The 26,682-nt window shown below is 46.6% G+C and overlaps 2 protein-coding genes and 1 long non-coding RNA gene across 9 annotated transcripts in view; 1 reads left to right on the plus strand and 2 right to left on the minus strand.

The window, feature by feature from the left end:
• Positions 1-496: 496 nt before the first annotated feature.
• On the minus strand, positions 497-2,529 carry LOC135328534 (uncharacterized). Its single transcript, XR_010389537.1, has 3 exons — positions 2,395-2,529; positions 1,898-1,964; positions 497-1,190 (listed from the first exon to the last, which is right to left on the minus strand). It is a non-coding gene; the product is annotated as an uncharacterized LOC135328534 (long non-coding RNA).
• A 95-nt stretch (positions 2,530-2,624) lies between these two features.
• On the plus strand, positions 2,625-25,404 carry FAM234B (family with sequence similarity 234 member B). 3 transcript variants are annotated; one of them, XM_064511331.1, is made up of 14 exons: positions 2,631-2,696; positions 5,152-5,348; positions 8,424-8,816; positions 9,774-9,872; positions 12,352-12,540; positions 14,080-14,210; positions 14,868-15,015; positions 15,383-15,524; positions 16,183-16,326; positions 20,355-20,436; positions 20,648-20,803; positions 21,422-21,539; positions 22,598-22,824; positions 23,222-25,404. In XM_064511331.1, exons 3-14 carry the CDS (start codon positions 8,588-8,590, stop codon positions 23,225-23,227), a joined length of 1,671 nt encoding a protein of 556 aa, XP_064367401.1. In that variant the 5' UTR covers positions 2,631-2,696; positions 5,152-5,348; positions 8,424-8,587; the 3' UTR covers positions 23,228-25,404. The 3 variants fall into 3 exon arrangements, with proteins under 3 accessions (XP_025956742.1, XP_025956735.1, XP_064367401.1); XM_026100957.2 differs by lacking the exon at positions 5,152-5,348 and having other exon boundaries at positions 2,625-2,696; XM_026100950.2 differs by lacking the exons at positions 5,152-5,348; positions 23,222-25,404 and having other exon boundaries at positions 2,625-2,696; positions 22,429-22,667.
• The window catches only part of GSG1 (germ cell associated 1), a 44,148-nt gene continuing 39,683 nt past the window's right edge, over positions 22,218-26,682 (minus strand). For all 5 annotated transcript variants that reach the window (XM_064511352.1, XM_064511354.1, XM_064511364.1 and 2 more), the window contains exon 7: positions 22,218-26,561. In XM_064511352.1, the coding sequence (XP_064367422.1) occupies positions 26,252-26,561 (310 nt within the window). In that variant the 3' untranslated portion in view covers positions 22,218-26,251. The remainder of the gene's footprint in view (positions 26,562-26,682) is intronic.

The raw sequence follows: 26,682 nt of genomic DNA on the forward strand, positions 1-26,682 counted from the left end.
AAAGAAATGATAGCTGCGATTTGAAAGCTTGGCTAGACTGTGTTTTCTGAGACTTCTGCACAAGGTAGCTGCCTCCACACGTTCTGTTCCTGCTGCTGTTCAAGGGCATCACCCCTCTCCTTTCATGTAGAGTGACAACAAGAGTTACTGAAAGAGGTTATACTGAAAAGATATCCCTATGCCGTGCCATGTCATTCCTGAGCCAAGTGCAATATATCCTGCACTGGCCCTATTAGGTGGACCCTAGATATTGCTACAGACTGGGTAGGTCAGGTAACTATTACATACCAATACTGTGACTCCAACACATAGGCAATTCAAAAGGCATGGGTCAGGCCAGCAACCAGGCATCCAGCAGGGCAGAACAAACTTATCTCAAGCAGGGTCTTTGCCCTAGACAGGACAGAAGGTGCCAGCGTGGAGAGAGAAGGCTTGCACAAGCTTAACACTAGTGAGGGGCCTGTGGCTGTGTTTTTTGGCATGTAATGCTTTTATAAACAAGCACATTGTCAACCTAAAGCTCTCAAACTTCCAAGTTTAGCTCCAAGCACCTCACTTTTCACTATCTGGCTTTTCCAAACTGCTTTGAAAAAATAAATAAAACAAACAGCAACATTTCACTATCTTCACGTAAATTAATGATTTGTTTGCAACATCAGTTCTATTTTCACAGCTTTTTGATCGGTATTAGTACACTTGACAGGTCCAATTTATATGCAAATCAGCTTACATTCACAATGTAAAGTAGGAAAAGTTCATTTCTCATGCTTTTTTATCATTAAACTCTCGCTAAACACTTTGCTCAGTCATCTGTCCCTCAAAAGCATCAATTTTCACTACAGATCTCTTGCCCTTGCTATCCATTAACCTCAGAGATGTCAGGGAGTGGGGAAAGAGCCATTTTTGTGGAGATGCATGAATTCAAGTGTGGCTATGCTGTCCCACAAACACATGAACATTATAAACAAGGGATCTTGCAGTGTGTCTGTGTGCCAGATGTTCAGAGATCACAAATGAGGACACCAGATTTTCCAGTTCCTGCTTCTGGCTGTTTTTTCCTGTATCCTTGCTCCCAGCTCTAATTGGTGCCAGAAGCATTTTCTTAGAAAGAGCTCCTCTGCTGGACAGCTCTTGTCCCAGTATATCACATGATTTGTACACTGAGACTTGAAAAGCAGCCAGGATCGCTCCTGTAAATATTGACATAGATACAAGATTACTACTGCTCTTAAATCAAAAAGTGGAGGAAGGGAATGGCATATGGAACAGGACTCCATATTCAGAAAGACCTGGACAGGAAGGGAAAAAGAACAACTCTCCTGGCTTCTCCAGATTTTGCCATCTGGGAAATGCGCCTTTGTTCTCGTGAAGGTCCTGATCTGAACCCTGATGAAATCACTGAAAAAACTCCCACTGGTACCAATAGGTTTTGGATCAGGAGCTAACTCTCCATCTCTTTTCAGTTCATAGCTGAAAAAAATCTCTCTTCATCATCTAGACCACTTGGTGTCTCTCTTCTGCTCCTTCCTTATTGTTATTATTTAAGGAGTTTCAGACCCAGACAGCAAAGGGTAAGCACATTATTTGCGGGAACAGTGCCTGAACTGGAGGAAAACAGCAGCAACAGCAGATGCTGAGAAAACATGATGTGTACTTCAGCCAGTCAGACTATCTTTTCTTATATTTAGCCAAGGGAAGCAGCTTATTCTGTGAGATAGGAGTCAGCCTTGAAGAGCTCTCAGACAAATCATGACTTGAAGAAGTGGTGTTGTCAGATGGCCTGTGCACGAACCTAGGAATCGGGAAGCTGGGGCCTTGCGACTTTGGGGAAGCCACAAAACCCTCCCGGCTCAACTTCTTCACTGTGAAAAAGGGAGAGTGAAACTTGTTCACTTACCTCAGAAGGCTGGGTCGAAGCTCAGGGAGATCTTTGGAAAACGTCCTGGCAGTCTTTCGTACTGTAACTAAGAAAAAAATTCAAAATAAAATCAATAAATATGATTTCTTCCAACCAAAAACTTCCCAAGAATGAAGGCATATCTTTATAACCAAGAACAATTTAAAGGCTGGCACCTTCTGTGCAAACCACTTAGGACAACAAGAATATTTTTGCACGTGTGCGTGCCTAGCACGTCGTGCAAGCACTAAGAAACCCGCACTGCCCTTGGCCATGCCTCACTGCAGCATGTTGGATCTGGATCAGAAATGATTCCCCGGGGACCCCCAACCGCCTCGCGGGGCTCTGCCTCTGTAAAACAGCACGGAGGGGAGAACGGGCGGTGGAGCCCGCGAAGGACGTTGGTTTGGGCGGGAATCATGAATTTGGGCACGGCGCGCGGCCGCCTCGGCGGGACAGGGCACCACGGCTGCGAAGCGAGCGCCAGCCCTGCTCACCCACGCTATTCCGGCCCCCGGGGACGAGGAGGGCCGGAGGTCGCCCCGCCGCCTCACCGCCCCTGCCCGAGCCGTTAACGAAGCCGCGGGGCGAGGAGCGACCCGGCCCCCCCGCGCCGTCTGGGAAGCGGTTGCCCGGCGGCGTCTCACGCCGCGGAACTACATTTCCCAGCAGGCCGCGGGAAAGCGCGGGGGAGGGGGAGGGGGAGGGGGAGGGGGAGGGGGGGTGGGGGAACGGTGCGCATGCACAGTGCACCTCTCCATCATGGCCACGGTGCTGTCCCGGGCGCTGAAGCTGCCAGGTAAGGGGGTCCGTTCCGCGCGCGAGGGAGGGGCGCGGGGGCAGCCACATCCGGGTGTTCCCCCCTGCGGCGTCGCGGCCCCCCAGCGGGGGGGGAGGTGCCGAGGTCCCCCGTTGGGGGGGGGGGCGTTGCCATGGCGATGCGGCCGGTGAGGGACGGCGGCGGCGGGGCGGCCTGCGGGGGGCGGCGGGGCCGGGCCCGGCCGGGCGTCGAGCCGAGCCGAGCCGAGCCGAGCCGAGCCGAGCCGAGCCGGGGGGCAGCGGAGGAACGAGTGCGAGGGCTCAAACCCCCGCACCCAGCGCCGAAGACGTGTCGGTCCGTGTCTGATCCACCCCTGCACGCTCTTCCCACTGTTTACCCTGCGAAACCAGGCCAGGAGCTCAGTACATGTCGCTGCAGTTGTCCAGGTTAATGTTTAAAGCCTGGCTAATACATGGGGGTAATTTCCAGCCAGAGATCTTCAGCAAGATGGAAGGATGTTCAAGTGTGAGGGACTATTGTTTGGGAAAATGAGATCTTCCAAAGATAAGGCAGTGAACAGCAATACAGCAGCTGTTGTCTTCAGCGAGGAGTGTAAAAGGGAAGAAGAATACCCAGGGAAACCAAATCTTATGAGTTTGTCACTGGCTGCGGGATGGGCTGGCAGGATCCTGCTGGAGATGGTGCCAGTGCATGTGGCTGCGTTATGCCAGTCGGGAGGTGCCTTATCATCCCTCCTCTGCACTTCTTGCCTTGAGGACAACCTCGGGGCAGAAGCAGAGCCCAGGTGTTGGGGCGGGGGCTCGTCCTCGTCATAGGCACTGCTATCTTCCTGCAGCTCCCATGGGGTCTTTGGAGCAGAAGCTGATGGGTGGGGGGTGCTTCCCTCTTCCATCAGTCCATGGGGGTCACAGTGACCTGCCCAACAGCATCTAGCAATCCATCTAGATGGTCCTCTGTTGTCATTATTATAAAATTTATGTAGTGTTTTCTGTTCTAAGAAGTTTTGCTTGCTATTCAGTTTCTTCCTGGTTAGGAAAGACTTGTTTGGCTAATTGGAAAGTGTCTTACAAAGAGTTTATTAGGAAAAGTGCAAACTGGTGGGTAGAAGTGTACATGCTTGTGTGTGAGCAATGAGGAACTGTGCAATGACAAGTACAAATCTCCTCCTGGATCTCCAGAGCTGCGATGATCTATTTGGTATCTGCGGGTGGGAGGCACTGACTTGGGAACAAGCACAGGCCTTGCAGCAGCAGTTAAGACGACAGTTCTTCTCTCAGTCCTTAGGTTAAACTGCATATCTGATATCTTATTTTTGTGATTAGGTCTATAAAAACACAGCTTTCAACAGCGATGAGAAGACAGCCTATTCCTATAGCTGTTTTTCCTGCTGCATCTCATTAAATTAATTATATCAGTGTGTGGCAACTTATCTCCCCATGGGCTTAGAAACGTGTCTGTTGTACCCAGTGACTGCTGCCTGCCAACTCCCAACTGAAGAAAAAAAAAACAAGCCTGAAGCAAGCAAAGGATACTAGAACTAGATAGCAGTAGGTCATCACTGAGATAATACACTGAAAGTTGCACTTGTCTGAAGTCCAAGATTTGTTCTTTTTCACTCCAGAGTGAGTGCAAAGAAAAGCCTTTCCAGTGAGTAAAACAACTGATGACAGTTTAATGTCTTTCAAGTCGTCAGAACTAGAAAAGAATATTTCATTATGAGCTGGACCTGATTCCAATACAGATCACCTCATAGATGCCTCCTTTCCAGTTCATGATCACATGATTCATCATTCCTTCTGTGAAAGGTCACATTGTACTGCTGCAATAGTCAAAGAGCTGCCTGTGCAGAAGTATGATTAGGCAAATGCATAGGGGATTTTCAAAGGCATAAAGCACAATTTGGCTTCAGCTGCCCTTGAAAGTCAACAAGTTTGGGGCATTTTCTCTCCTATCTCCCTTTGAAAATCTCCTTCCTCATTATTTGCTTTCTCTTCCAGTTGCTGTCAATGAAAATCCAGGGCCACATAACCAGTAACTTGGCCACAGACCACAAGCAGGTGTTCCTCAGATTGCTTGTTACCTGGAGGCCATTGACTGGCAACCACAGTTTTATCACTGGAAAGCTGAAAATTTCACAGGATTTTCTGACAGCTGATCTCTTACAACAAAAGCAGTTTCAGCTATCTCGTGATGGACAAACAGTCTTTCCCCCAGCCTGAGTCCTGGAGTTGACCTGAAAGGAACAAATCTGACCTCTGGGGTGTTTCTTATTAAATCATAGTTCTCTGCATGATGTGAGACTGCTCTTGTTTTCATATACCCTGTACTGCTATTTATGTCTCTCCATTTATGCTTTTCTGTTTAAAAATCATTTGAGAGTGATTAGGAGAAGCCAGGTATTGTATCCCTCCTTCCCACACCAAGTGACCTCAAACTCTGATGGAGTTGCATTCCTTCTGCTCTCTCTTTTCAGCCAGGTGAATCGTGAGTTATTTATTCTCTGCACCATCGAACAGCCTCAGGAGGCTGGATTGAGCACGCCCTTGCCAGCCCTCCCAGCGTATTCCCAGGACAGCTACAGATTGCTTTTTAGGGCACTCTCCAAACAGTAGGAGTTGAAGGTTTGCATCTGATGAGATTAGATATGCAATTGGGTCTCCCACATCCTAGGTGAGTGCTCCAACAGCCATTATTAGAGGGCAGTATCTTCCCTATTTTAGGCTTTAAAAAGCGGCACTGCATTTCATGCCTGACTTTACTGAATGGGTGTGCCTTGTAAGGGTACCAGCTAGTCTTTTGGGAAAAGATAGGAGAAATCCCAGTTTCTGGTTCCTGGTCAGGCTTAGATGTTAAATAAGGCTGAACAGCTTAGTGCCTTATAGTTCTCCTGTAAATCAACAGCGCCTTTCCTGTGCAAATCACTAAAAGCCTTACGTTATTACTGTGTAGCCTGTGTAGTCATTTTTAGCTTCTGACAAGTGGATTGGAATTCTTAACTGGTTCTGAGCAGGAAAAGCATCCCTGCTAGAGGACATTTGTTATGTTTCACACCACTGTAGATGTCCCAATGTCTTAATCCCAGCTAGTTCAAGGACTAGATGAGCGTCAGTTTCAAGGTCTGTTCTGTCTCTTAGAGATACAAAATGAAACTGTTCAAGATAAAGCTCATTCTTATCAGTGTTTTTCGTTGCTCCAAAAATGAAGAGCAGGTTTCAGTCCTCTGGGTTGACTGTCTGGAACTAAAGTAAGTAAATAAATCACAGTCTCTCTGAAGTGTAAGTTTGCTATTGGGCTAACAGGTTTCAAGCACTGCACTTTCCAAAACCAGGAGCAATGGTTAACATAAGAACTGTCTACCTTTGGCTTTCCAGGACAAATAGCTAAAATGCCCATTTACTTTTGGGCCAGCATCCTTAGCTTTTCATACTACACTGACCTGGCTTGAACTGGTGCATCTGGATTTGTAGTGAGGTACTGTAAATACCTTGCCATCAAGTCCTCGGTGGAACGTTTTGTTTTCACTGAATTGTCTTTCAGCAACTTGTCAGCACAGCCCTACTGTGTGTAGGCATCTGGGAAAGTCACACTTCTCTCTCACTGCAGTTTCTGTGAGCAGAGCGCTGTGTGCCACTGAGGTCAGCAAGCTTCCGTGCTGCACGTGAGATGGAGCCAAGGCGGATTGCTTATCAAGACTTCCCAAAATGCACTCACTCTGTACGCATGCTGTTACAGGTCACATCTGTGTGATGCAGTGCAGTGCTGGGCAGGGATACACCTGTCCCACTGTCCCATAGGAATTAGTATCTTAGTTGGGCTCTCTAACTCCACCAAGCAGCGCTTTTTGGAGTGTGCATGCACACTGGGTTGTTTGATGCAAGTCTTTTGTGGAAGCTCGTAGTTAGGAAAAGTAGGGCCTAATTTAGATACGTGATCTGACTGGCTATCTTTATTTCCCTCTATTAAGTATGGATATGTTGCCCTACTTGCTCGAACTTATAATGGGGCATTTGGCCTTTACTGGGACTGACAGTTTTTCTTACATGCTGAAGTTGACACTAAATGCCATTTCCAAGTGAGACAGGAAGCCCCCCCGCATCCCCTTTCGTGAGACCGTGGGAAAAGTTCAGATATGTCTGATGGTCCGCTGGGCTTTTGTTTTAAGATTGCCTTTAAGGCTACTTGAATCTTGCAGGTAAAGAAATGATATCCAAATGCTGCAAAATAGATTCTAGTGTGTTGCACTATCTGGATATTACAGTACATGTGTAACTGTGATACTGTCCTCAACTGGAAAACTAGAAATAAGGTGTATGATCTAGTGTAGTAAGAATAATGAGGAGAGCCCTTTAATTTGTGCTTGGTAAAGCCTTCCCATCATCTTAATATCTGAGAGTGGTTACAACCTGCGTGTTTTTGCTTGCTATTTATGCCTTGCATGAATTACTTTAAGCACATTCAGGCACAAGTTAGCTCCTGGCTCAGGTCAGCTTTGGCAAAGGGAAATGAGACAGATGTCTGGGGCAGCAAAGGCTCACCTTGGAGCAAGAGAGAGAGAAATAGACTGAGACCCTGCAAACCTCAAAGCAGTAGCCATGGCTCCATGCCCAGCTTGGTGGCTCAGGGCAGCTCCCTCAGACGTGATCTTCCACTCGTAGCTCATGGCAGTGAGACGGCATGATCTTGCTTCCACCGCTGTAAGCAGATGGCACTGGCCTCATGCCAGCATGTACAGCCAGGCTCTGCACCTGCCCTCATCCCTGTCCCTGCCGCTGTCTAGGGCTTGGGGAAGAAGTTGTCCGTGTGTCAGGCAGCACCGGCATCAATGGCAGGAGGTGAAAAGCCCCCTAGAACTAAGCTACTTTCCTGCACCGCCACCTGAAGGCATCAGTGCCGTATTACCTCAGCAAGGCTGGGCACATGCTGTCTGTGCTGGTGGGTGCAGGAACAGGGCAGGGGCACTGAGGTTTCCTACTTCTGGGGTTAGAGCCCTCCCTTTCACAGTGCTGAGCCATGCAGAGACAGTGGGGTCTTAGGAGAGCAACCTTGATCCCTTTGGAAACCAGAACGTTACTCACCCAAAAAGGCAAAATCACTTACTTTGCCCTCATCTTCAAGGAGCTGATATCTGTTTTTACCAACGCTGCTGAGAAATGGTACACAGCGCTCAAGCCCTGCTGTTGCTTTTCGCTCTCTTGCGAAGCAGGATGGAAAATGCAGCAGTGCTGCTTTGACCAGGCAGGAGGAACAGGGGAAAAGTGAGTGGCAGAGGGAGGCCCCCACTGGAGGATATAGCCTAAAAGCGAAGAAGGGCTGTGTCAGGATTAGAGCTTGGCAAATTCAAGTTTGTTGAATTCAGAGTCTGAAGTCATGAGAGTGCTGAGGTTTAGGTACTGAAAGGGTTAAGCATAACTTCACGTCAGTGTGTCTCATTACTGAACAGGAAAATATTAAAGAGAATTAAGTAAATCATGGATTACATATATGTATATGTGCATATATGTATATTTATGTATGTATATCTTTATTTTCAGGAAGTAAACTGTTAGCATTGCTTCTCCTGTAGCTGCTACTCTGAAATCTAGACAGACTGCTTTTTTCTCTTACATCTTTCACTTGGATCCATTCAAAATTCAGACTGCTCTGTCTTCTCTTCTGCATTGCTTTCCCCTGCAGCCTTTTCTCCACTGAGACCCTGAAAAAGCAAGAAGCTGACGCTTTATTATCTTTCTCCATCTCTTTCCTCAGGAAAAAAGAGCCCGGACCTTGGGGAATATGATCCCCTCACTCAGGCTGATAGTGATGAAAGTGAAGATGACCTGGTGCTCAACATACAGAAGAATGGGGGGGTCAAGAATGGGAAGAGCCCCCCCGAGGAGGTGCAGGACCCTGACTCCGATGTGGAGGTTGGGATGACAAAGCAGCACACGTCAGAGAGCACGCCTGAGGGTTATCCTGCAGAGGCAACTGGGAGTTTGGAGCAGAAGGCTGCTCCCTCCCTCATGCCTTACCTGCGCACAGCGATCTTTTTGCTTACTGTGGTGATCTCAATGATTCTGGTGCTGGTGTGTGCGTTTCTAATTCCCTGTCCCCCTAGAGACTTGCATAACACCTGGAACCGCAACCTAGGTCAGGGAGCAGGTGAGAAACTTCCAGGAGCAGCATCTGGCGTGGGGGAGGTGGCAGCTCCCAGGCTGGGTATCGGCGGGAGAGACCTATCTGGGAGAGCCAGCTCAGAGCAGAGACTTTTCCTCACCACCGCAGATGCTCTGAGGTAACACAGGCGGCTGTGTCCTGCTCACTCTTCAAGCTGAGGCCTGTGAGATCTGGCATCAGTAGATAATAGTGCCACCAAATCTTGTTTCTGTCAACACCAAAAAGCATTTTGACTTTTCTCCCACCCTGCCTTTTTGTCTGGATGGTGCTCTGTGTTCCTGATAGAGAGGGCCCAGACCACTTTAAAACATTTTGCCTCCCTCTCTAGTTCCTGTGTTTCACCAGCACCTCCACGCTGAAGTGTGTGGGTGTGCTTGGGAGGAGAGGGATAGAAGTCTTTGTGTCTCCTGACTGGCTCAACTAACCTTATTTCTTTTGTCTTCTTGCCTTGCTCGAATCCATAAATCAACATTTGTGATCTTTTGTCATTCTATACAGACCATCGGTAACATTTCTAAAGTGTCTCCCATTCTGACCTCTGCAGCAAAGTAACAGTGGTTTGTGAAATAATTTCTGCCAGGTCTAGATATGTCTCTCCCTCCCCTCTTTCTGCCCTCACCTTCTAAATCTGAGTCTTTGGTAAGATGTGTGGCTCCCACATCACCTCAGAGAGTGAGGTGGGAAGCAGACATCTTTATCTGTCAGCTCCTCCATTTTTTCTCTTTCCTTTCCCCGACCCAGATGCTGGGTCTCTGCTTTTCCATGCAATGAAAGATCTAGCCGTGGTGGGAGCTGCCAGGCATTGGTAGTTATTTAACAGACTCCATGAGGCTCGTCTATCCATGAGTCTCTTCCTTTGGGCCAGCCCTCAGCTCCTGGTGTGGCCTTTGGGCTCAGTGGCCATTTTGACAACAGTGCGGTGATCCTCTCTGACTGTTGCAGGTGGTGTATTATCCCCACTGGAGCTGTGTGATGTCAACGGTGATGGGCTCCCTGACATCCTCATTGTCTTCACAGCCTTGATGAATGCCAGTGTCATGGGTAAGCACCACAGCTCCTTTCTGTTCCTCTTTCTGCCTCTCGTACTTTTCAGTACAGACCTTTGTATATTCCTGTTATGCATGGGAAGAGTTTCTGCAACTTGCAAAGCCACCACATTGTCCTTTTCAGATTTCCTTAAAATGACTGCTGTGCTGTGCCAGTGCTGTGTCATGCTGCTCATAATTTTAGTTTTAAGCTGTGCTCCCATTCCTCTCTGGTCAGAGCCATCTATTTCCCCATATCTATCCAGGGCAAATCCATCTCTTTGTCCTGTATTTGCACAGCACTTGATCTGGGGGCAGGGGTAAAGCCACCAGAAGAACATCACACTACAAATAGCAATTAGGAATAGGTTTTATTTCCTTTGGTAGCTCTCAAAGCCCCTCACAAAGGAGCTCAGTCTCACTATCTCCATTTTACTGGCAAGGAAGTGGAGCTGTAAAGAAGAGAAGCAGCTTGACAAAGGTCACAGATGAGATCTAGCGGCAGAGTGTGGACAAGTACCTCTATTTTCTGATCCCTAGTCTAGTGTCTTGGCTGTTACTAAGGTAGCTGGAAATAGGAGCAGTGATGGCAGAGCTGACTGTTGGAGCACTCTGTTTCCTCTGAACTACTCAGTTGCTTGCCAGCGTGGAGGATGATGGATATTTTCCCCTGTTGCTGCTCTGATTCCCTGTCTTCCCTGGGGCCTAAGAAGGCTGGACAAATTTCTCTTAATGTGGTGATTCTGTTGGTTTTTAGAGCAGCTGTAGGTTGGTGCTGCAGGAGACATCCTCCCCCTCCTGCCTCCTGTCTCCAGGGCACTCCGTACCCTTGCCAGGCTCCAGACAGGAGCTGTTAATTCACAGACGATAGATTGCCTGATTGTGGGGAAGCTAGTGTGCCTGACTTTGTAGCAGGGATCACCCTGCTACTTCCTCCTGGCTACTTTCAGTTTCTCTGCTAACTCTCGCACAGCAGATAATGCATCAGCAGCCTACTGATATCCAGCACTGTTATATAGGGGCTGCCGAGTCTGGTGGTGTGCTACTGCTCATGGCTTCTGAAGTCATGGAGCTTGCTGTCTCCCCAGCCTGGCTTCACCTCAGATTACATGAAATCTGCTCAGTCCCAGAGGCATGTTCAGGAGCAGGAACACATTGCACAGCCTGAAGATAACTCTCATGGGAGAAAAATGACAATACATTCAGTGCCTTGGCTCTGCAAGGAGCAGGATAACAAAAACATAGTTAGAGGAAAGGGATAAAGCTGCTCCTCTGTGGCCAAAGCAAGGCCCTGAGTATTTCACAGAAAATCCTACAGAAAGAAACCCACAGGCAAAGAGAAAACTGTGTAGAGTAGGTTTAAAAAAAGAGAGAGAGAGAGAGAGATACTGTTGACATAAAGGCTGCGTTCAGTTTGTTAAGGTTGTCCTTCTGCTCTGTATTTTGCTATTGCATTTCGTTTATCTTCCATCATAGGTGCATGTACAGTTCTCGGCATGCTCCAGGTGTTGGAACTAACCATACATAGCTGCACCCTGGACTATAGCTATGATGGGAGACAAAAAGCAGATGCTGAAGCAGGTGTAAGCATGTCACAATCCTACACCAACATTACTGGACATCAGCCCTCCTGTAGCTTGTGCTCAGAGCACTCATACAGTGCCTGGTAGAGATAAGCTTTGAGTAGGTACCTGGTGGACTAAGCTATAGCATCATTAGCAGCTTATCCAGCCCACATGTACAAGAGCTAGGAGCTGCATTGAGGAGTTAGGTGTTCTTGGTCCCTACCTACCCAATGATAAGAACTTGGGCTGAGGCATCCCCTCAGTATGAGCCAGATGATTTCCATTTTGGGGAGGATTATGGATTGTGCTAACTAGTGAATTAGGAAAAAACCTCAAGTTACACCAGTTTCTTGCAGTCAGTCTGTTTTTCAAAATACTAAAAATCATTTGGAAAACAAAAGAAAAAGCACTGAGATTGTCAATCACCTTCTGCCCCAGAAATACAGAAGACCTAGGCCCTTTGCAAGAGAAGGCTGCTGCCTTGTGAATCACTTAAGGCTTTCCCTCAGTGCTGACTGTTGACTTGAGGGAGAAAGGATCAGAAGAATCAGGAGGCTAATGTGATTTGACAGCAGTGTGTTTCATACCAGGAAATCAGCACAGCTGAACAGACTGGACCCAGGAAGATCTTGGTTCCTCTGCACCCACCTGACCACATCTTGTGGTTGAGCTGGGGTCCAGCTCCATGATTATCTGCCCTGTTGGCTCACACCCTGACTCTTGTCTGGAGGTCGCTGCTAGGCTCCACAGGCAGAGAGACTCAGCCATGGGGCGGGATTTGACCTTTGCTTTCAAGTAGTGTTGATGTAGCTGGCTTGAGCTGCTTAATTCCAGGAGCTACAGCTGGAACTCAAACACAAGGACCAAAGGCAGTATGGACCTAGCCTTTGATGCCAGGGGATTTCACTCTCTCCCTTCTGTCTCTTCCAGGTGTCTCTCGACCTTCAGTGACTGTGATGGCCCTTTCTGGTATGAATGGCAGCACCCTGTGGTCCATCCACCTTCCCGAGGAGACTCTGAGTGTGCAGTGCAAAGGGCTGTCACTGGGAGCACCTGCAGAGCCCGTCTGCCTTGTGACGGGAACATCTAAACTCCTCAGCCTTCTCAGTGCCTCCACAGGTAAAGTCAAATACCAGCATGTTAGAAAGATGCTGCTTCTTCCTTTCCTTTAAAGGACTAATAAGCAAGAATAATTCAGTGCTGACACTTCACGGTGTCTGCTATGCAGTGACACAAAGGAAAGGGTCTAAACACTGATGAGTTTCTAGTTACACAGGATGAGGGAGAATCCACGCCATTGCTGCTCTGTGGCAGCATCTTCCTCCTACAATCTAAGACCATTTCAAAGTGTTAGTATCATCCTGTAGCATCTTCATGGCCTAAAGGATCTATAAGGGCTGTTTTCATCAATACTGAGCTGTAACTACATCCTCAGCACCTACCTAACAACACTAAAAACTGAATGCCATTCTTGAAGAAATTATGTAAGGACGTGTGCTGAAGCCAGCTAAACCTTCCAGAGAAATTAGTCCCATAGAAGAAATGGTTAGATGTGAATCGATATTGCATTTTTAATCATGCTGATCCTGTGCATATCCATTCTCTGATTGCTGTTTGTCCTACCACGTTAATTAACCAGCAGAAATAATCATGGGTGAGTAAAGGAGAATGTTTTTTGGAATCAGAACAGAGAATGGAGAGACATAAGAAACATTGGGTTGAAGTGACAGACCCAGTCAATTGAGCAGCACTACTTAATTTTCAGATGTTTTTAGGTATCAGATTACTCACACAGCTCAGTGTTTGTATGGTCAGGACAATAGGCTGTCTCCTTTAGCAGTAGTAGTAGTGTTAATAAAGTGCATAAGTGTTTGCAGGTCCGGCCTTTGGTTTCCTTTGTCATGAAGGGGTGAGCTCTGTCCCACCCAGCAGAAGAAAAGGAAAAGCATTTTTAAACCCTGGTTGAAAAAGCTGAAGTCTTGGCAAAGGAATTTCGAGAACTAAAAGTATCAAATTTCACTTTGCCTTCTTTGGGTGTTTAAGTTAATTTAACAATTTGTAAATCAGGTTTTGGTGAGTTTACATCTGAGTCCCTGCTGGACTGCTGAACCATTTGACATCATGTCTGCTAACATGCTTTCACCCTGAGGTGGAGTGAGCATGCCATGCTGGAGTGGCTGTTTGCTGCTAGGAATTTAACTGAGATGCAGATTTGCACTTTGAATATCAGAACTGCCCATCTGTTCCCTTCCCTGATATCCACCAATAGGCTTTCCTGCTGGCTGAGGAAAACAACTGCTGTCCTGCAGAGCAGCACTCTTATATAGGTTTTCCTCCCAAGAGTGAACCTCAAATGTTCTCTGCTACTTCAGGAAGTGTTGTAGGCTTAAGTCTGTCTAGAGTGATACCAGAAGGGAACCACAGTGGTACTGAGGCAAAACCCAAAGCCAATCTGAAGAAATGCTGGAGGGAAAACTTTGTTTCCTACCATGAGAGAGTGCAGCTTGCCGTGGTGTGTAGGCTTATCTTTCCTGTTCTCAGGGAACTGGGGAACAATCTCTCTTTTTCCCTCCTTCAAGAAGGTTTTGTGGAATCCTCTGGGGATGTTCACTGGTTCCCCAAATGCTTCAGGTCTCTTTCATCCTGTTCCTTCTGCAGGCAAGGCTATCTGGACGCTGAACTCTATCCACCTTTCAAATGGGATCCTGGCTGCACCGGCTGCCACTCTTCCAGATGTAGATGGAGATGGGGTTGGGGATGTTGTTGTTCTGGCCCTCAAGGAGACACAGGTACAGCATATCCCTGGGCAGGGTCTGAAAGGACCATGACTATCTAGAGGAAGAACAGGGAGCCTGATGTGGAAAGGCTGTAATAGGGGTTTCAAGAGCCCCTAGGCAGGTAATTTTTCTTCCCTTAGATTTCTCTGAAAAGCACCCTACTTCTTTCAGTGGGTCAGAGCAGTGGGATCAAGCAATAGTGATACTATCCACATTTCTTTTCAGCTGGAAATGGTCATTATTTATGCCTGGCTGAGATTTGAGAATTATTTGTTTTCCTTCAGCAGATACTTGGTTTGAAGTGAATGTTTAACAGCAGTGTAGGAAACCATGTTGAGATCCTTGGAGAAAGGAGCACACACTTGTGTGATTAATACTGATGTAGATTTCCTCTATGCTCCTCCCTCCCCACAATTCTGGCATTAATGTTGTTAGAAGAGTTTAGTTTTTGAAGTCCCTTCCATCTTTGATGCTTTTGCAGCCAAGAGAAAAGCATGAATATAAGACTCCCAGGAAGCCAGACTGAGCAAAGAGGAAGACACCACTTGCTAGACCTTGCTGTGGAGGGAGAGAGCAGTGGTGCTTCATGCTGCGGGGCCAGGGAATCTTCTGAGAGCTCAAACGCATGAAAGCACTGCCAGAAATCTCTTCATCTCTCTCTCTTTGCAGCCCGATGTATTTTTTATCTTGGTGTCGGGAAAGACTGGGACTGCTTTGGGTGGGCCTGTGAAGTACAGCACCAATGGAGAAGGGAAAGTGATTGGTCCCCAAGTCCACATCACCAGCCAGGGAGCCATCTACATCCTATTTGGTTTTGGTAAGATGCACCATGGCTCTCCAGTGCTTCTCCTTACTGGGAAAACATTAATTCTACCTAAAGTAGCCCAGAGCACCCCTGGGATGTCTCTACCATGCCTTCCACTGTAAAAGCTGGGAGTAGACAATCTGGGAAAGAGTCTCACTGCCATGATATGGGAGAGTACAGGAGCACCAATACGGGCTAGCCTGGAATACCTTGGAATTTCCCAAAGCCAGCTCTGCCCACGGTGCATCATGCCAGAGAAATTCCAGCTCTGGGTTTTTCTTTGCCCTTGGCCATAACCCCAGTGATCCCAAGGACTCTCTGTGCTATTGGGGCATTCCTCTTTGCAGGCAAGACTCTTCATCTTTACTCTTCCTGACAGGTAATGTTCAAGCAGTTGCCCTGAGGGATATCTTTACCCAAGCCAGGAACCGGGACAGCTTCCCTGCAATGCTGCAGCAGGAGGAGCCAGAGTGGGAAAAGCGCAGATCTGTCAACCTGTCAGAGCTCATTGACATTTACAGGTAGGAGATGAACTCGTCATCCTGCTTCTGCTAGGAGAGGAAGGGGAGAATGGGCAACTCCTAGTACTCCTAGAGATGGTCCCTCCTACTTTAATACTGCCCTTCTCATTGCCTGGTTGATATCAGTACTCCAGAGAGCCTGTTACTCCCTCCCTGTCCTGGTAGTTGTCCTACTGAGAGAAGTGCAGTGGATGATAAAAGGGAGTCCTTTGCTTCTCCAGCTCCTTGTTCCTTTTTTCTGCCCCGTATGCATACCTGGAGGAAAAAACGGTGTTCCCAGCTAATGGAGTCCCTTTGGGAAGTTTAGCCTGTGTACAGCATTGTGGGCCTGGATTTCTCAGCCCTTTCTCCTTTACTGCCAAGTTGTTGTCAATGTCAGCCTGGATAAGAGTAAAGGGAGCAAATGTGAACCCCCAAACTCCATGCTTTTTACAGTAACTCAGATGTTCAGAAGAACCCAGACCTGGATTTAACCCGCTTAACTGAGGAACACACATTAGGAAGCTCAGCTCTATCACTGGGGAAAGACAGTTGTCTCCAAGAATGATTCAAATCTTAGGTAGGATGAATTGCCATGTGCAAAGGCAGTTAGTGCTGAGATGTGCAGATACAAACCTAGGAGTACAGGAGTTTCCTTTCTCTTTTCCATTTCTACCAGTGGGGGTGTTGACTTCCTGCAGACAATGAAGGCATCTGACACAAACTGCAGCAACCTGCTTATCACCACCAAAGACAGCCTGATCCTGCTGCGGGGACAGGACCTGGAGCCCCACTGGATCCTGGAAATGCAGAACATTAGCAGGTTACATACTGGGGACTTTTTTCTTTCCTATTTCTTTCCATGTCTCCATTATCTGTCTTTCACTGTTAAGCATGTTGTCCTTAGAAAGCAATCAAGAAGAATTCTCCAAGACTGCAGAGAAATCTAAGAACTGGAGGTGTGCAGGTGCATCACTGTGCTAGCAATGAGGGCAAGGGAGAGGGAGAGCAAGGAACAGATGGCTGGAAACCTTCTGAATTGTGTGCTTGTGAGTGATCACAAATAAGGGGCTCTGTTCTGACACACAACATCAATGTCATGGCTACTGTAGCTCTAAGTTCAGGAGACTGTTGGTGAATGATTCAGCCCGCCTGCTGTTCATGGCTGCCAATTGCCAGCTCAGTGGAAAGAAGCAGTTGCATTAGGAATGTGAAGTGTTTAGAGAAGGTGTCTGAGTATGGCCCACAAATCTTAACGTTGCTAGAAAGTTGAAAGTCAGCACTCTGATGGCAGTCAGCACACAGTCTATATGCTAGATGCAAACCTTTAAATGGTATTGCTAGGCCTTGTCCTCGACCTCTGATTTCGCACATGGAAATTAAGTAATTTGTTAGGTCTCATGGGTTGATACAGCTTGCCCAGTATTAGGTATTTGCAGAAGGCATTTGGGCATGGTAGAGGGAAATTATGTGGGAAACACAGTGCTTGCTTTGCTATCTGCAGGAAGGAAAACAGCTCTCAGCTGAGTGTTACCTAACTGGCAAAAGCGTCTGGAGGAGGAAGATATGGGATCTTCATTAAGCAAAAGAAATCATTGTCAAGTTAGATTTGATACTCAAGCAGATGCCCACTCTATTATAGAGTCCCCACTTGAGGACTCTAATATATGTCCCCAAAGAGTGTCCCCCACTCTTCAGGGGTAGGAGTGGGGGACATAAATAGTGGCCTTAGGAATGACTTGTGGCTAGTTGGTCTTATTATGGGTCAAGGAGATGGACTAAAAGTGTTTTTGGCCCAGAGTCTGCAGACTTCTGGAGTGTGTGGGATCTAGTTTAAAGGGTAAGTGTGTACTGACTGAGCAAAGCCAGTACATACATACTGTAAAATCAGTTTTATGCATAAAATTTCTAAAGGGGCCCGCTAATTAATTGGAAAATTTCTAGGGGTTCAAATCAAGAAGGGTTGAAAACTGCTTTTCCTGTTCCATTCACGGAATCATAGAATCACAGAACAGCTAAGGTTGGAAGGTACCTCTGGAGATTGTCATGTATCATCCTCATGTTCAAGGCAGGGTCAATTAGCACAGTTTGCCCAGGGCCATGTCTAGTCAGATTTTGAATGTCTGCAAGGATGGAGACTCTACAGCCTCTCTGGGCAACCTGTACTCCAGGTTCCTTCCTGCATGCCAGCCCTGTTTTGGGCTGATTCCATGACCTCCCAAGGGACAGAGTACAACATGTGTACAGGAGGTGCCAGACAGGGGTTGAAAAGCAATTAAAAAAATTCTGTTGAAGGCCACTGTGCTAAAGTCCTCTACTGTATGTTTTTTTCTGAGTTAGGAAGGACAAAATCTGGCAGACTGAGATCAGCATAGAGAAGCAGAGAGGGCTGAGCATTTATTTTAGGATTTTTGAAGTTCTACTTAAGCAACACAGGCTAGGGGACAAATTCAGCTCAGGGTTGTCATCAGAGAGTCAGACAGCAACATGGATACTTGAGGATGTCATACAGAATTGGTCTCTGCAATTTCTCCAGAGGGACAAAAATGCCAGAGGCATTTTGAAGTCACCAATGTGGCACTTAGTATGTGAAAGGGAAGTAAGCTGGACTGCAGACTGCAGAGCCTGAGCTGGCATTGGCGATGGAGTTAGCAACCTTGAGGCCTTTTCTGACTGGTGTTGGCCCTACTTAGGCCAGTGTGTAATCATATCTGCACAGATGCATGGGGGGAAAGGGCTAAGCTACGGTTTCTGGAAGGGCAGCTGGTTCCCCCAGATTTCCAAGCAGGGCTGTCCTTGTCATGCACGCAGCAGACTTCAGCACTCAAGCTGTTTACACTAGAGCGTATGTTTGGTTTCCAGTCGTACCAGGGAGTGGAATCAGACCAAGACCCCGGCACTTCCAAGGGAGTTCAGGCACTGGCACAGCTTCTTCTTATTCAAGAGGCCCAAACTGAGGTCATCATCAGACAGAGCTTACAGAGCCAGCTGAGAGCTTCCTCCTTCCCTGGGTAAACCTGTTCCAACTACATTGCTCCAGCCAGGCAGAGCCCTGGGAACAGTCTCCAATAAAAACAACCTGACTGTTGCAGGTGTGCTGCATTTCCAGATAGCTTTTGACAACATCCCTGAAAGACCATAAAGGAGAGTCAGTAGTCACAAAGCAAGGGCAAAGTTCAGAGGCCATGAAATCGGGTAAGCAGTTGAAAATTGTTTTGTTAATAGATGTTTCAGATGAGAGAGGATTAATAGCAGGTTGTTACTGTGGGGATTACAGTCAGGCAGGAGGTATTACTAGCTTTCTGGTCCATTTGAGAAAGTGCACAGGGGATCTGTCAGCTGATTGGTAGCATCTAAAATACATATGCTTTTCTGCATTCAGCCTGTGGGATCTGCCACTGATTGTAACCCCTAAGGGACAGGAGAAGTGTTACCTTAAGAGAGGTGTTTGTGTCCATAGTATAGAGCTACCCACTTCCTTTTACCAGTGGAACACTTTCAAGCTATGGGAGTGTATCATGATATTGCCTTGAAAGCATTGGTACTGGTTGCCAAAGGGGTCTGGTTGCCAAAGGGATCTGTAAAGCAAATAGCATTGTTTGATGCATTGAATATGAATAGTCAAGCCAAGACTGTACTACAGCATTGATGTTCTGGAGCTGTTCTGGTGTACATATTTTAAAGTGGAAGCTGGAAAAATTGCAGGAAAGGGCTGGAAAAAATGTTTTAGCATGGGAGATTTAAGTCATTGGGTTTAGATGATCAAAGAGAAGCCTGAGAGGTGAGTTCATAAGCGTGTATAAGTAATGGAAGCTAACAGGCATTTTAATCTTGCCATAGCAAGAACAAGTGCCTTTGAGTGGAATCCATTCATGTTCAAGAAAATAAAAAGGCAGCCATGTTTCTGTGGCTGAGATTAATCATTAGAACTGGTTGTCAGGAGAAGTGATGAATTCACCTCATCTTTGTATTTCCACAGCAAGATTCATTGCTTTCTGGTTGATAGATCTAGTCAAACTCAGCCTACTGATACTTGGTTAATTGGGTGAAATACACCAGTCTGTCATAAACAAGAGACATGGTCTGATGACCATGACCATCTTGGCCTAAAGTTTCTGATTCTGTGAACTTTGAAGGATCGTCTGTGCTTATTTAGAACCTTATGTCCATCTGTGGTGAACTTGAGGAAGACAGAGATTAGATTCAGAAAGCCACAGGCAAGCAAAATGGTTAGAAAACAGTTATGAGATACATTCAAGTAATAGTGTTATGTCACCCAGAAGGGAAAGAATGAGAGGGGACTTGATTAAAACTGCTTAAGGTTATAAAAAGATTTGTATAACCACCAACAATAAGCAAACAAAAAATCATGGGCTGACATTAGTACTGGGTATATTAAGAGCCACATAACACAGCTAAGGCAGCCTGGGAAATACACTTCCAGCAAGAGGTAAAATCTGCCGATGAATTTTGAAAGCGTTGGGTATTTTTTTTATGATCACAGCAAAACTGTACAGGTTCTCATGCTGTGGAAAGAATAATACAGCGCCATGTCACAGAATGATAAACAGATGTCTAACCAATGCAGCAAGGGATGCCTCCCCCACAGAGAACTCTGAAGAATGGCTAACAAGCACCATGGGCTGCTTGATCGTTTGTCACTTCTCCAATCCACCAACAAATGGCTCCTGCCAGTAAAAACAGTTCTTGGTGGATGAAAGATCTTATTTAGTATGGCAAATCCTGACTTTGTAAGAGGCAGAATGGAGGATGAAAGCAAGTGTGCTGTCTCAATCTGAAATCCTTGCTTTGCTGCCATGGGGCTAAGTGTTTCTTTGTCCAAATTTGCAGCCAGCCTGTCCCGGGTTACTTCGGTACTGACCAAACCCTAGACTTCATGCTACAAGCACAGACTGGAGATGGGAAGAAAAAGGTAAAGGGCTGTGGTGGTATAGGAGTGAGGGAGGTTGGGTTGAATGGTACGATCATTCCCTACTCCTGTCTTCCCATTTCTGTGGCTGATACTGGTCACCATGTGGCCACAGTCATGACAGAGAATGGCACAGACAGTGCCATTGCAAGGGGGCTCTCTGTGCACCCACACCTAAACTCCTGTTAATGCTATGTCTCTTCTCTGCTTTGAGGTGGTGGTGATAGATGGCAAATCAGGCCTCCCTGTTTGGAATCAAGAATTCCCATGGCAGAAGCAAGATCTCGATGCGCTGTCAGTGATGACTTTGGACAAGAAATCTGTTTTTCTCTTCTGGGCTGATGAAGCACAATCTATGTTACAAAGTTTGGTAAGCAAATGCCCTTTCTTCACTTTGAGGTTTCTCTGTGAGGCATGTGCTATTTCTGTCTTTTATTCTTAACATAACTGAACTTGAAACCTGCCATATGAGAGGACTGTCAGGGACATCTTGTCCTCTTGCTTTGACACTCTGACTTGTCTGAGTCTGCGCATGTGTGTTTGTATGTGAATTCTCCCCCAGAAAGCTTTATTGACAGAAAGTTTGCTTCCACAAAACAAGAACTTTCTGCAGGAATTTCAGGGTTTTTTAATGGACTGCTGAGATTTTCCTATTGTAAATTTGTTCTCAGCCCCAGTGTGTTCCTTCTTCTCAGCACACAGGCACACAAGTCACAGTGGAGACCCAAACTTCCAGACTCTAGCTTGGCCCATCAAGCTGGCTTTCACAGAGCCAGATCTCAACCTTGTCAAGCAGAGGCTGGGAAGCAAATTCTTTTTCAGAAAGAAAAGTTTGCAGGATTTCAGGTCTGTAAAACTGTTGGTCTTTTGATTGTCAGATCCATGTTAAGGCCACACAGTGTCAGAAAGCTACTTTATTTCTTTCGCAGAGCTGGAATCCTGTTTACTAGCCAACTCTAACATTTCTGTCTCCTCTTCATTCCAACAGCAACCCAGTCCCAGAACTGAGCACCCAGGGTTGCACCACCTCTATCTCCTCCATCCTGTTTTTCCTACAGTCCTATTGGACCTCACCAATGCAACAGACAAAGTCATTGCGTCAGCAGGTGAGTACAAATGGAGGAAAGACTACATAGGCTCAAAGAAATACGGAAGGACGGAGAGGGAGCTGTTAGAGACCGTGGGGTGTAGCTGTGCCTCTGAAGGTAGCACTCTGAGGTCCACCAAGCGTAGGCCAGCAACAGAAATCAGATTCATCTTCATCCTGAATTGTCCAACCCCAAGGCTGTAGTTTTGCAAATAGAAGACTTGCCAAGTTTCTTGCACATGTTTAAACACAGAAGGGTCTGAGCTTGATCTCCTGCATGTTTTACACTAGAGAAATTCCCTTGCTTTCCATGGAGCTATCTATGATTTAACGCAGTGCATGAAGAATCACTGTTAAACTTTTCTCATTCACCTCACATACACTTCTGCCTTTGTTGGCCATCCCTTCCTGCTCTCTAGGACAGCAGCTGTGCCACTTCTTCCTCTCCATTTTTGAAAGGGGTGTCCAAAACATTTAAACACATGTATTTTTAGGAAAAACTAGATCTGGCTTTAACACCTATACAAATTTGTGCAGTCCTGGTTGGTTTCCTGCACTCTTTCTAAAGCAGTTCAGCCAACAGCTGGCCCATTTAGCATGGCAGGAGGTGAGATAAAAGGTCAGTTCATCTAGCACTGAGTGCTGGTGACACATCTAATCAAAACTGTATCAAAAACACAGTTCAGTCAAGAGCAAATAGAAGATCATTATTAGAGGGGTTTATTAGAAACTATGATTTCTGAGGTCTATACAGATCATTCTGCTGTGGCAGGGGAGAACTGACTTCCCCATGCTTTGCCAATTTTCCTTTCTATACATATATATATATATATATATATATATCTCCTATGTGAGACTCAGAAATGTCACCTGGAACCACAAACTTCTATTTCTGATCTACCTTTCAGTTCATTTCAGTTGAAAAAAACCCCTACCTTAAAACCATTTTCCCTGATGAATGAAGGTATATGCAACTGGAGAATCAGACTGAATTCACCCTCAGTCCAGTGGGTGTTTTGGAAGAAAGAAATCATTCACTCCTCACCAATATTTTCTCTCCCTTTTCTGATGGACCAGTTGGAATTAATGATCTCCAGAAGGATGCATTTTACATCACTGTGACAACAACTGCAACCTCTGAAAAACAGCCAGGATTTTTCTCAGTCAGCAAGCTAGGCCTGAAGTGGGCCATGATGACTCAAGGCCGAATGGTGTGGTTAAACGACAACACCACCCCCAAAATCAGCCGTGGGGAAGTGAGACGATTTCTTGCCCGGCTGAAATTTGTTGATTTTCCTCACAAGGTGAGATTGTGCAGGAATCCCTGATGAAATCCAGGTGTTTAAAGAGATCAGATCTCTTCCCTATAGACACAGTTAGGTGCTTTTTATGGGGTGGGATACAAACAGACTATTTGCAAGATGATCACCCCTTTGGGATAAGCTGGATGGAGGCCTGGCTGTAATTTGGCAGTTGGACAAGGAGAGGACCTCAGAAAGAACCAGAGATGATGATCACAGGGAACTCAGAGGGAACAGAGAGGTGGGACATGGATTCCTTGTTCTGACCATGTGCAAACAAGGGTCCCCCATGTGGTGATACATAAGTTCAGTTGCTGACCTGTGAAGTACCACTTTTCTCTACCAGGTTGGATAGTAATGGGTTTTGGCTTTGTTTTTCTGTTTCCCTTTCCTTCTCCAGCTCTAGCCTGGTGATTCCTCAAGTTTCAGCTGGACATGTGGCCTGCAGGGTGGAATAGAGGAAGCTGCTCCTTGGGTCTCCATGAAAGTGCTGTGTAGAGGGAATGGGGGCTAAAAGCACTTCCACTCTCTTCAGCTCTCTGGGGAATGCTGATGGAGGCAGGTTTGTTCTAGACAGACCTGTCCTTTACCAGAAGAACCTTGTTCAGCATTTGCCCCTGCATATGCCCTTCTTGCATGCTTCCTTCCAGGTAACATGGAAATGTGAATTTAGAATTTACATATATACACACATATATATACACACATATAAAGAATAGTGTGTGCATTTGTATATATGTATGTATGTATGTACATATATAACAATTTATATGATATATGTATATTTTTTTGTATGTTTAATTTATGAACAAGACTTAGGAAACCCTTTTTATGTCCAAACAGTATTCCCTGGCAGTCAGAAAAGCTCTAGGCCTGAGGTGGGCCATGATGGCTCAAGGCAGATGGTGTGGCTAAAGGACACCACCTGCTTTAATCTTTATATTATTCGAGAGAAGGCTCTGCCTGGCTCCTGTAGAGCTAATCGTGTCCACAACCTTTTCTGAGCTCTCAACCCTCTTTTCTATTCTGTTCCTAAATTCACAAACTATCTCTCTGGCTGAAGTATCTGATCTAGAGAAAGAAAGTCTCCACACCATTTCCCAGCCCTTGCACTTGTGTATTTCTCTTCCCAGTCCCAAGTTCAAGACAGGTTCATGTGGGTGATATAGAAGCAAAAGGTTCACATCTCATTTCTACCTCTTCTTCTTCCATCTCTAAGCTTTTTAAGAGCCCAGAGTGTCACTGTAACACCACACTGCCTCTCTCCCACTGCAGCCCAGTGGGCTGAGTCCCCCTTTGCAATGCACCATAGCTCTTTTGCACTAGACTCCCAGCAGATCCCAGCCCATGGACATGGCACTGTAAAGATCACACCAGATCCAGGCACAGAAGGGCTGTTTCTTCTCGCACCACTGCTTCAGGATATGAAGGCTCAAACAAAGAGGCAGAACTGCAAAACTTTCCTGTGCATTTTGACCCCATAGTTATATTGGCCTGAGGGATTCCCTGCTGTAATGGAGGGGACCAACACTGCACAGACCAGCCCTGGAATAGGAACATACACTGTTATTGTTCCCCTACCAGCCTGGCCCAATATGCAGTTCCAGCAGGAACTGACTACCCCCAGGGCACATTTGCTCTTGATAAGTTTAGTGCTTTGAACTGTGCCTCTTAGTGTGTTATTGGTCTTCTGTGTTGTACTTCCAGAGCATCTACATGAAGTTTCTTGTAATAGATGTGGCTATATATAAACCAACCACTCTGGTGCCCCAGTAGCTCCCCATACTGCAGGGCAATAACACTAGAAAGTGCTTACCCAATATGCCTTTCTAGACCTGACCTTTGACATTAGGCAGAGCCAGGCTGAGGTGAGGATAGCAAATGGCTCTTCTGTCCTCCCGGTGACACATGCACTTCCTGCCTTCATGCACTTCCTTTTGAGTGATGAGGCAATGGCAGGACTTTGAGCTCCCCTGGAGATGGACAGATCTACCATGGGTTTGCTCTTTACAACTTTCCTTGCACCATCACCCTCTCACTTCCCCCTCCCTGCATCTCTGTACAATGCTTCCAGGATAGCTCTTCAGGATTACCTGCAAGCCCTGAGGCTGGCCCTTGGGCCCTCTTAAAGCCAGAGCCTGTTAACAGTTTGTATATGTTTAATGGTATTTTTGTGTAAATAGCTTTGTATATATTAGCACAACTGTAGCAGCAGCTCTCGGCCTGTGACTTTCCTCCAGACAGGGGTTAGTGTTTATAATATACAGTCAGTTAATACAGCTGCATAATGCAGACTGAAAGCATGAAGACCAGTAGCACAGGAGGACTAAGCAGGAGTGCCTCTTCCCTTCTGTCTTAGCCACCACCTTGCTGGGAAAGGTGAGGCGGCTGTTACCTGAAGTAGTTATTCTCCTGAGGTTCTTCCTGAGAGAACTGATACTGAAGTGCAGTGACTTTAGCTCCCCCATAATGTGAATTCTGCCCCCACATCCCCACTGTGAATAAAGAGTCTGTCTATATATTGTTGAGAAAACTTATTTGAACTGTGAACTGCAGTGGAGCGAATAAATGCCATGTACAGTGTCATTGTGTCATTTGAACCTCTGTTTCACCATTGAGAGATTCTGGGTTTGCTTGATTTGGGGTTTGGGATATTTTACAATGGGGGAAAAAGGGGTGGGGTGAAGAGAAGCAAACAATAAAGCAAAAACTCAGCCAAAGATTCTTAAAGGTTGTGGGGAAGCACAGTAGAAGACGACAGGTAGGAAGGTACCTATGAAATGGGGGGGGGGGGGGGGGGGAGGAGGCAAGAAGGGAGCATGTGGGAGTCATTTCAGATAGGAGAGAGGAGGAGAGAGATGTGTGAAAGCAACCTCTCATCCCTACTCCAGCAGCTCTTTTAAGCTGTGGGGAGAATAAAATGTTGGGTCTGGAAATGAATAAATAGGGTACGCTCATAGGACTACAGCAAATCGATATGGGCACCCACACCCTACACTTAAGGGCAGATCCAAGGGGACTGTTGGAAGGTCAGTGTGACGCCATCCAAAGAGACCCAGCACTGCAATTTGCAAGCTGGATTGCACTGAATATACCTATTCCTGCATTGCAGTACTGTTGGGATTGAGACACCTCTCTCAGCTCCTGTCTGCCATGCTTGGAGATAGCTGGCACCAACAAAATGTCCCATCCAATCCTATGCTCCCCACCCCCCAGTTTCATCCTTCACAGCTGAGGATACCCTCAAACCATGAGCAGAGTGGACCCACCCCCACAGTGTTGGCACTGCTGTTGCCCTGGACCAGTGCCCACCTTCTCTCCCACAGAAGCATTAGAGGAAGAAAGAGCTCAAGAACTTGCTGGCGTTTGGTTCAGAGCTCAGCTGCCATTGTGCCTCCCGAACACCTCTGCTCTGCCCCTGCACACATCCCTAACAGTGGTCTTCCCCATCTGTCTGTCCCAAGACCTCGTCCAGCTCCAGCTCTGGTTCCCGCTGTAGCACTTTTTGCTGCAGCTCAGAGTAGAAGTCGAATCCCTCAGAGACTGAATGGATGGGCTTGTCTCGTTGCTGGTAGTAGCTGCTTATCTGCTGCTGTATGTAGCACTGGTGGTGCTGATCCTTGAAACTCTCATTGTAGCCCTTGAGGTGGAGCCGTTTGAACTCCAGCACTGTCTTGGTGTAGGTGTTGAGGGTAGTGACAGCAGAGGCCATGCAGCAGGTGAAGGAGGCCCAGGCCATGCTACAGAAGAGACACAAGAAAAGCACATGCCATGAAAAGCCAGATACCAGAATCAAACCACATGCACTGTGACATACTGTGAGGTGCCAGGCAGAATCTGCTGACCTGGGGATGGACATGA

Source organism: Dromaius novaehollandiae, chromosome 1 (assembly GCF_036370855.1).
Source record: "Dromaius novaehollandiae isolate bDroNov1 chromosome 1, bDroNov1.hap1, whole genome shotgun sequence".
Classification (NCBI taxonomy): domain Eukaryota; kingdom Metazoa; phylum Chordata; class Aves; order Casuariiformes; family Dromaiidae; genus Dromaius; species Dromaius novaehollandiae.

What these genes read in the sequence shown, in the direction of transcription:
- FAM234B (XM_026100957.2), top strand. Translation starts at nt 2,660, where the DNA reads ATGGCCACGGTGCTGTCCCGGGCGCTGAAGCTGCCAG. An exon ending in CCGGGCGCTGAAGCTGCCAG is followed by an intron (nt 2,697 to 8,423) that starts GTAAGGGGGTCC and finishes CTCTTTCCTCAG; the next exon opens with GAAAAAAGAGCCCGGACCTT. An exon ending in CTACATCCTATTTGGTTTTG is followed by an intron (nt 15,016 to 15,382) that starts GTAAGATGCACC and finishes TCTTCCTGACAG; the next exon opens with GTAATGTTCAAGCAGTTGCC.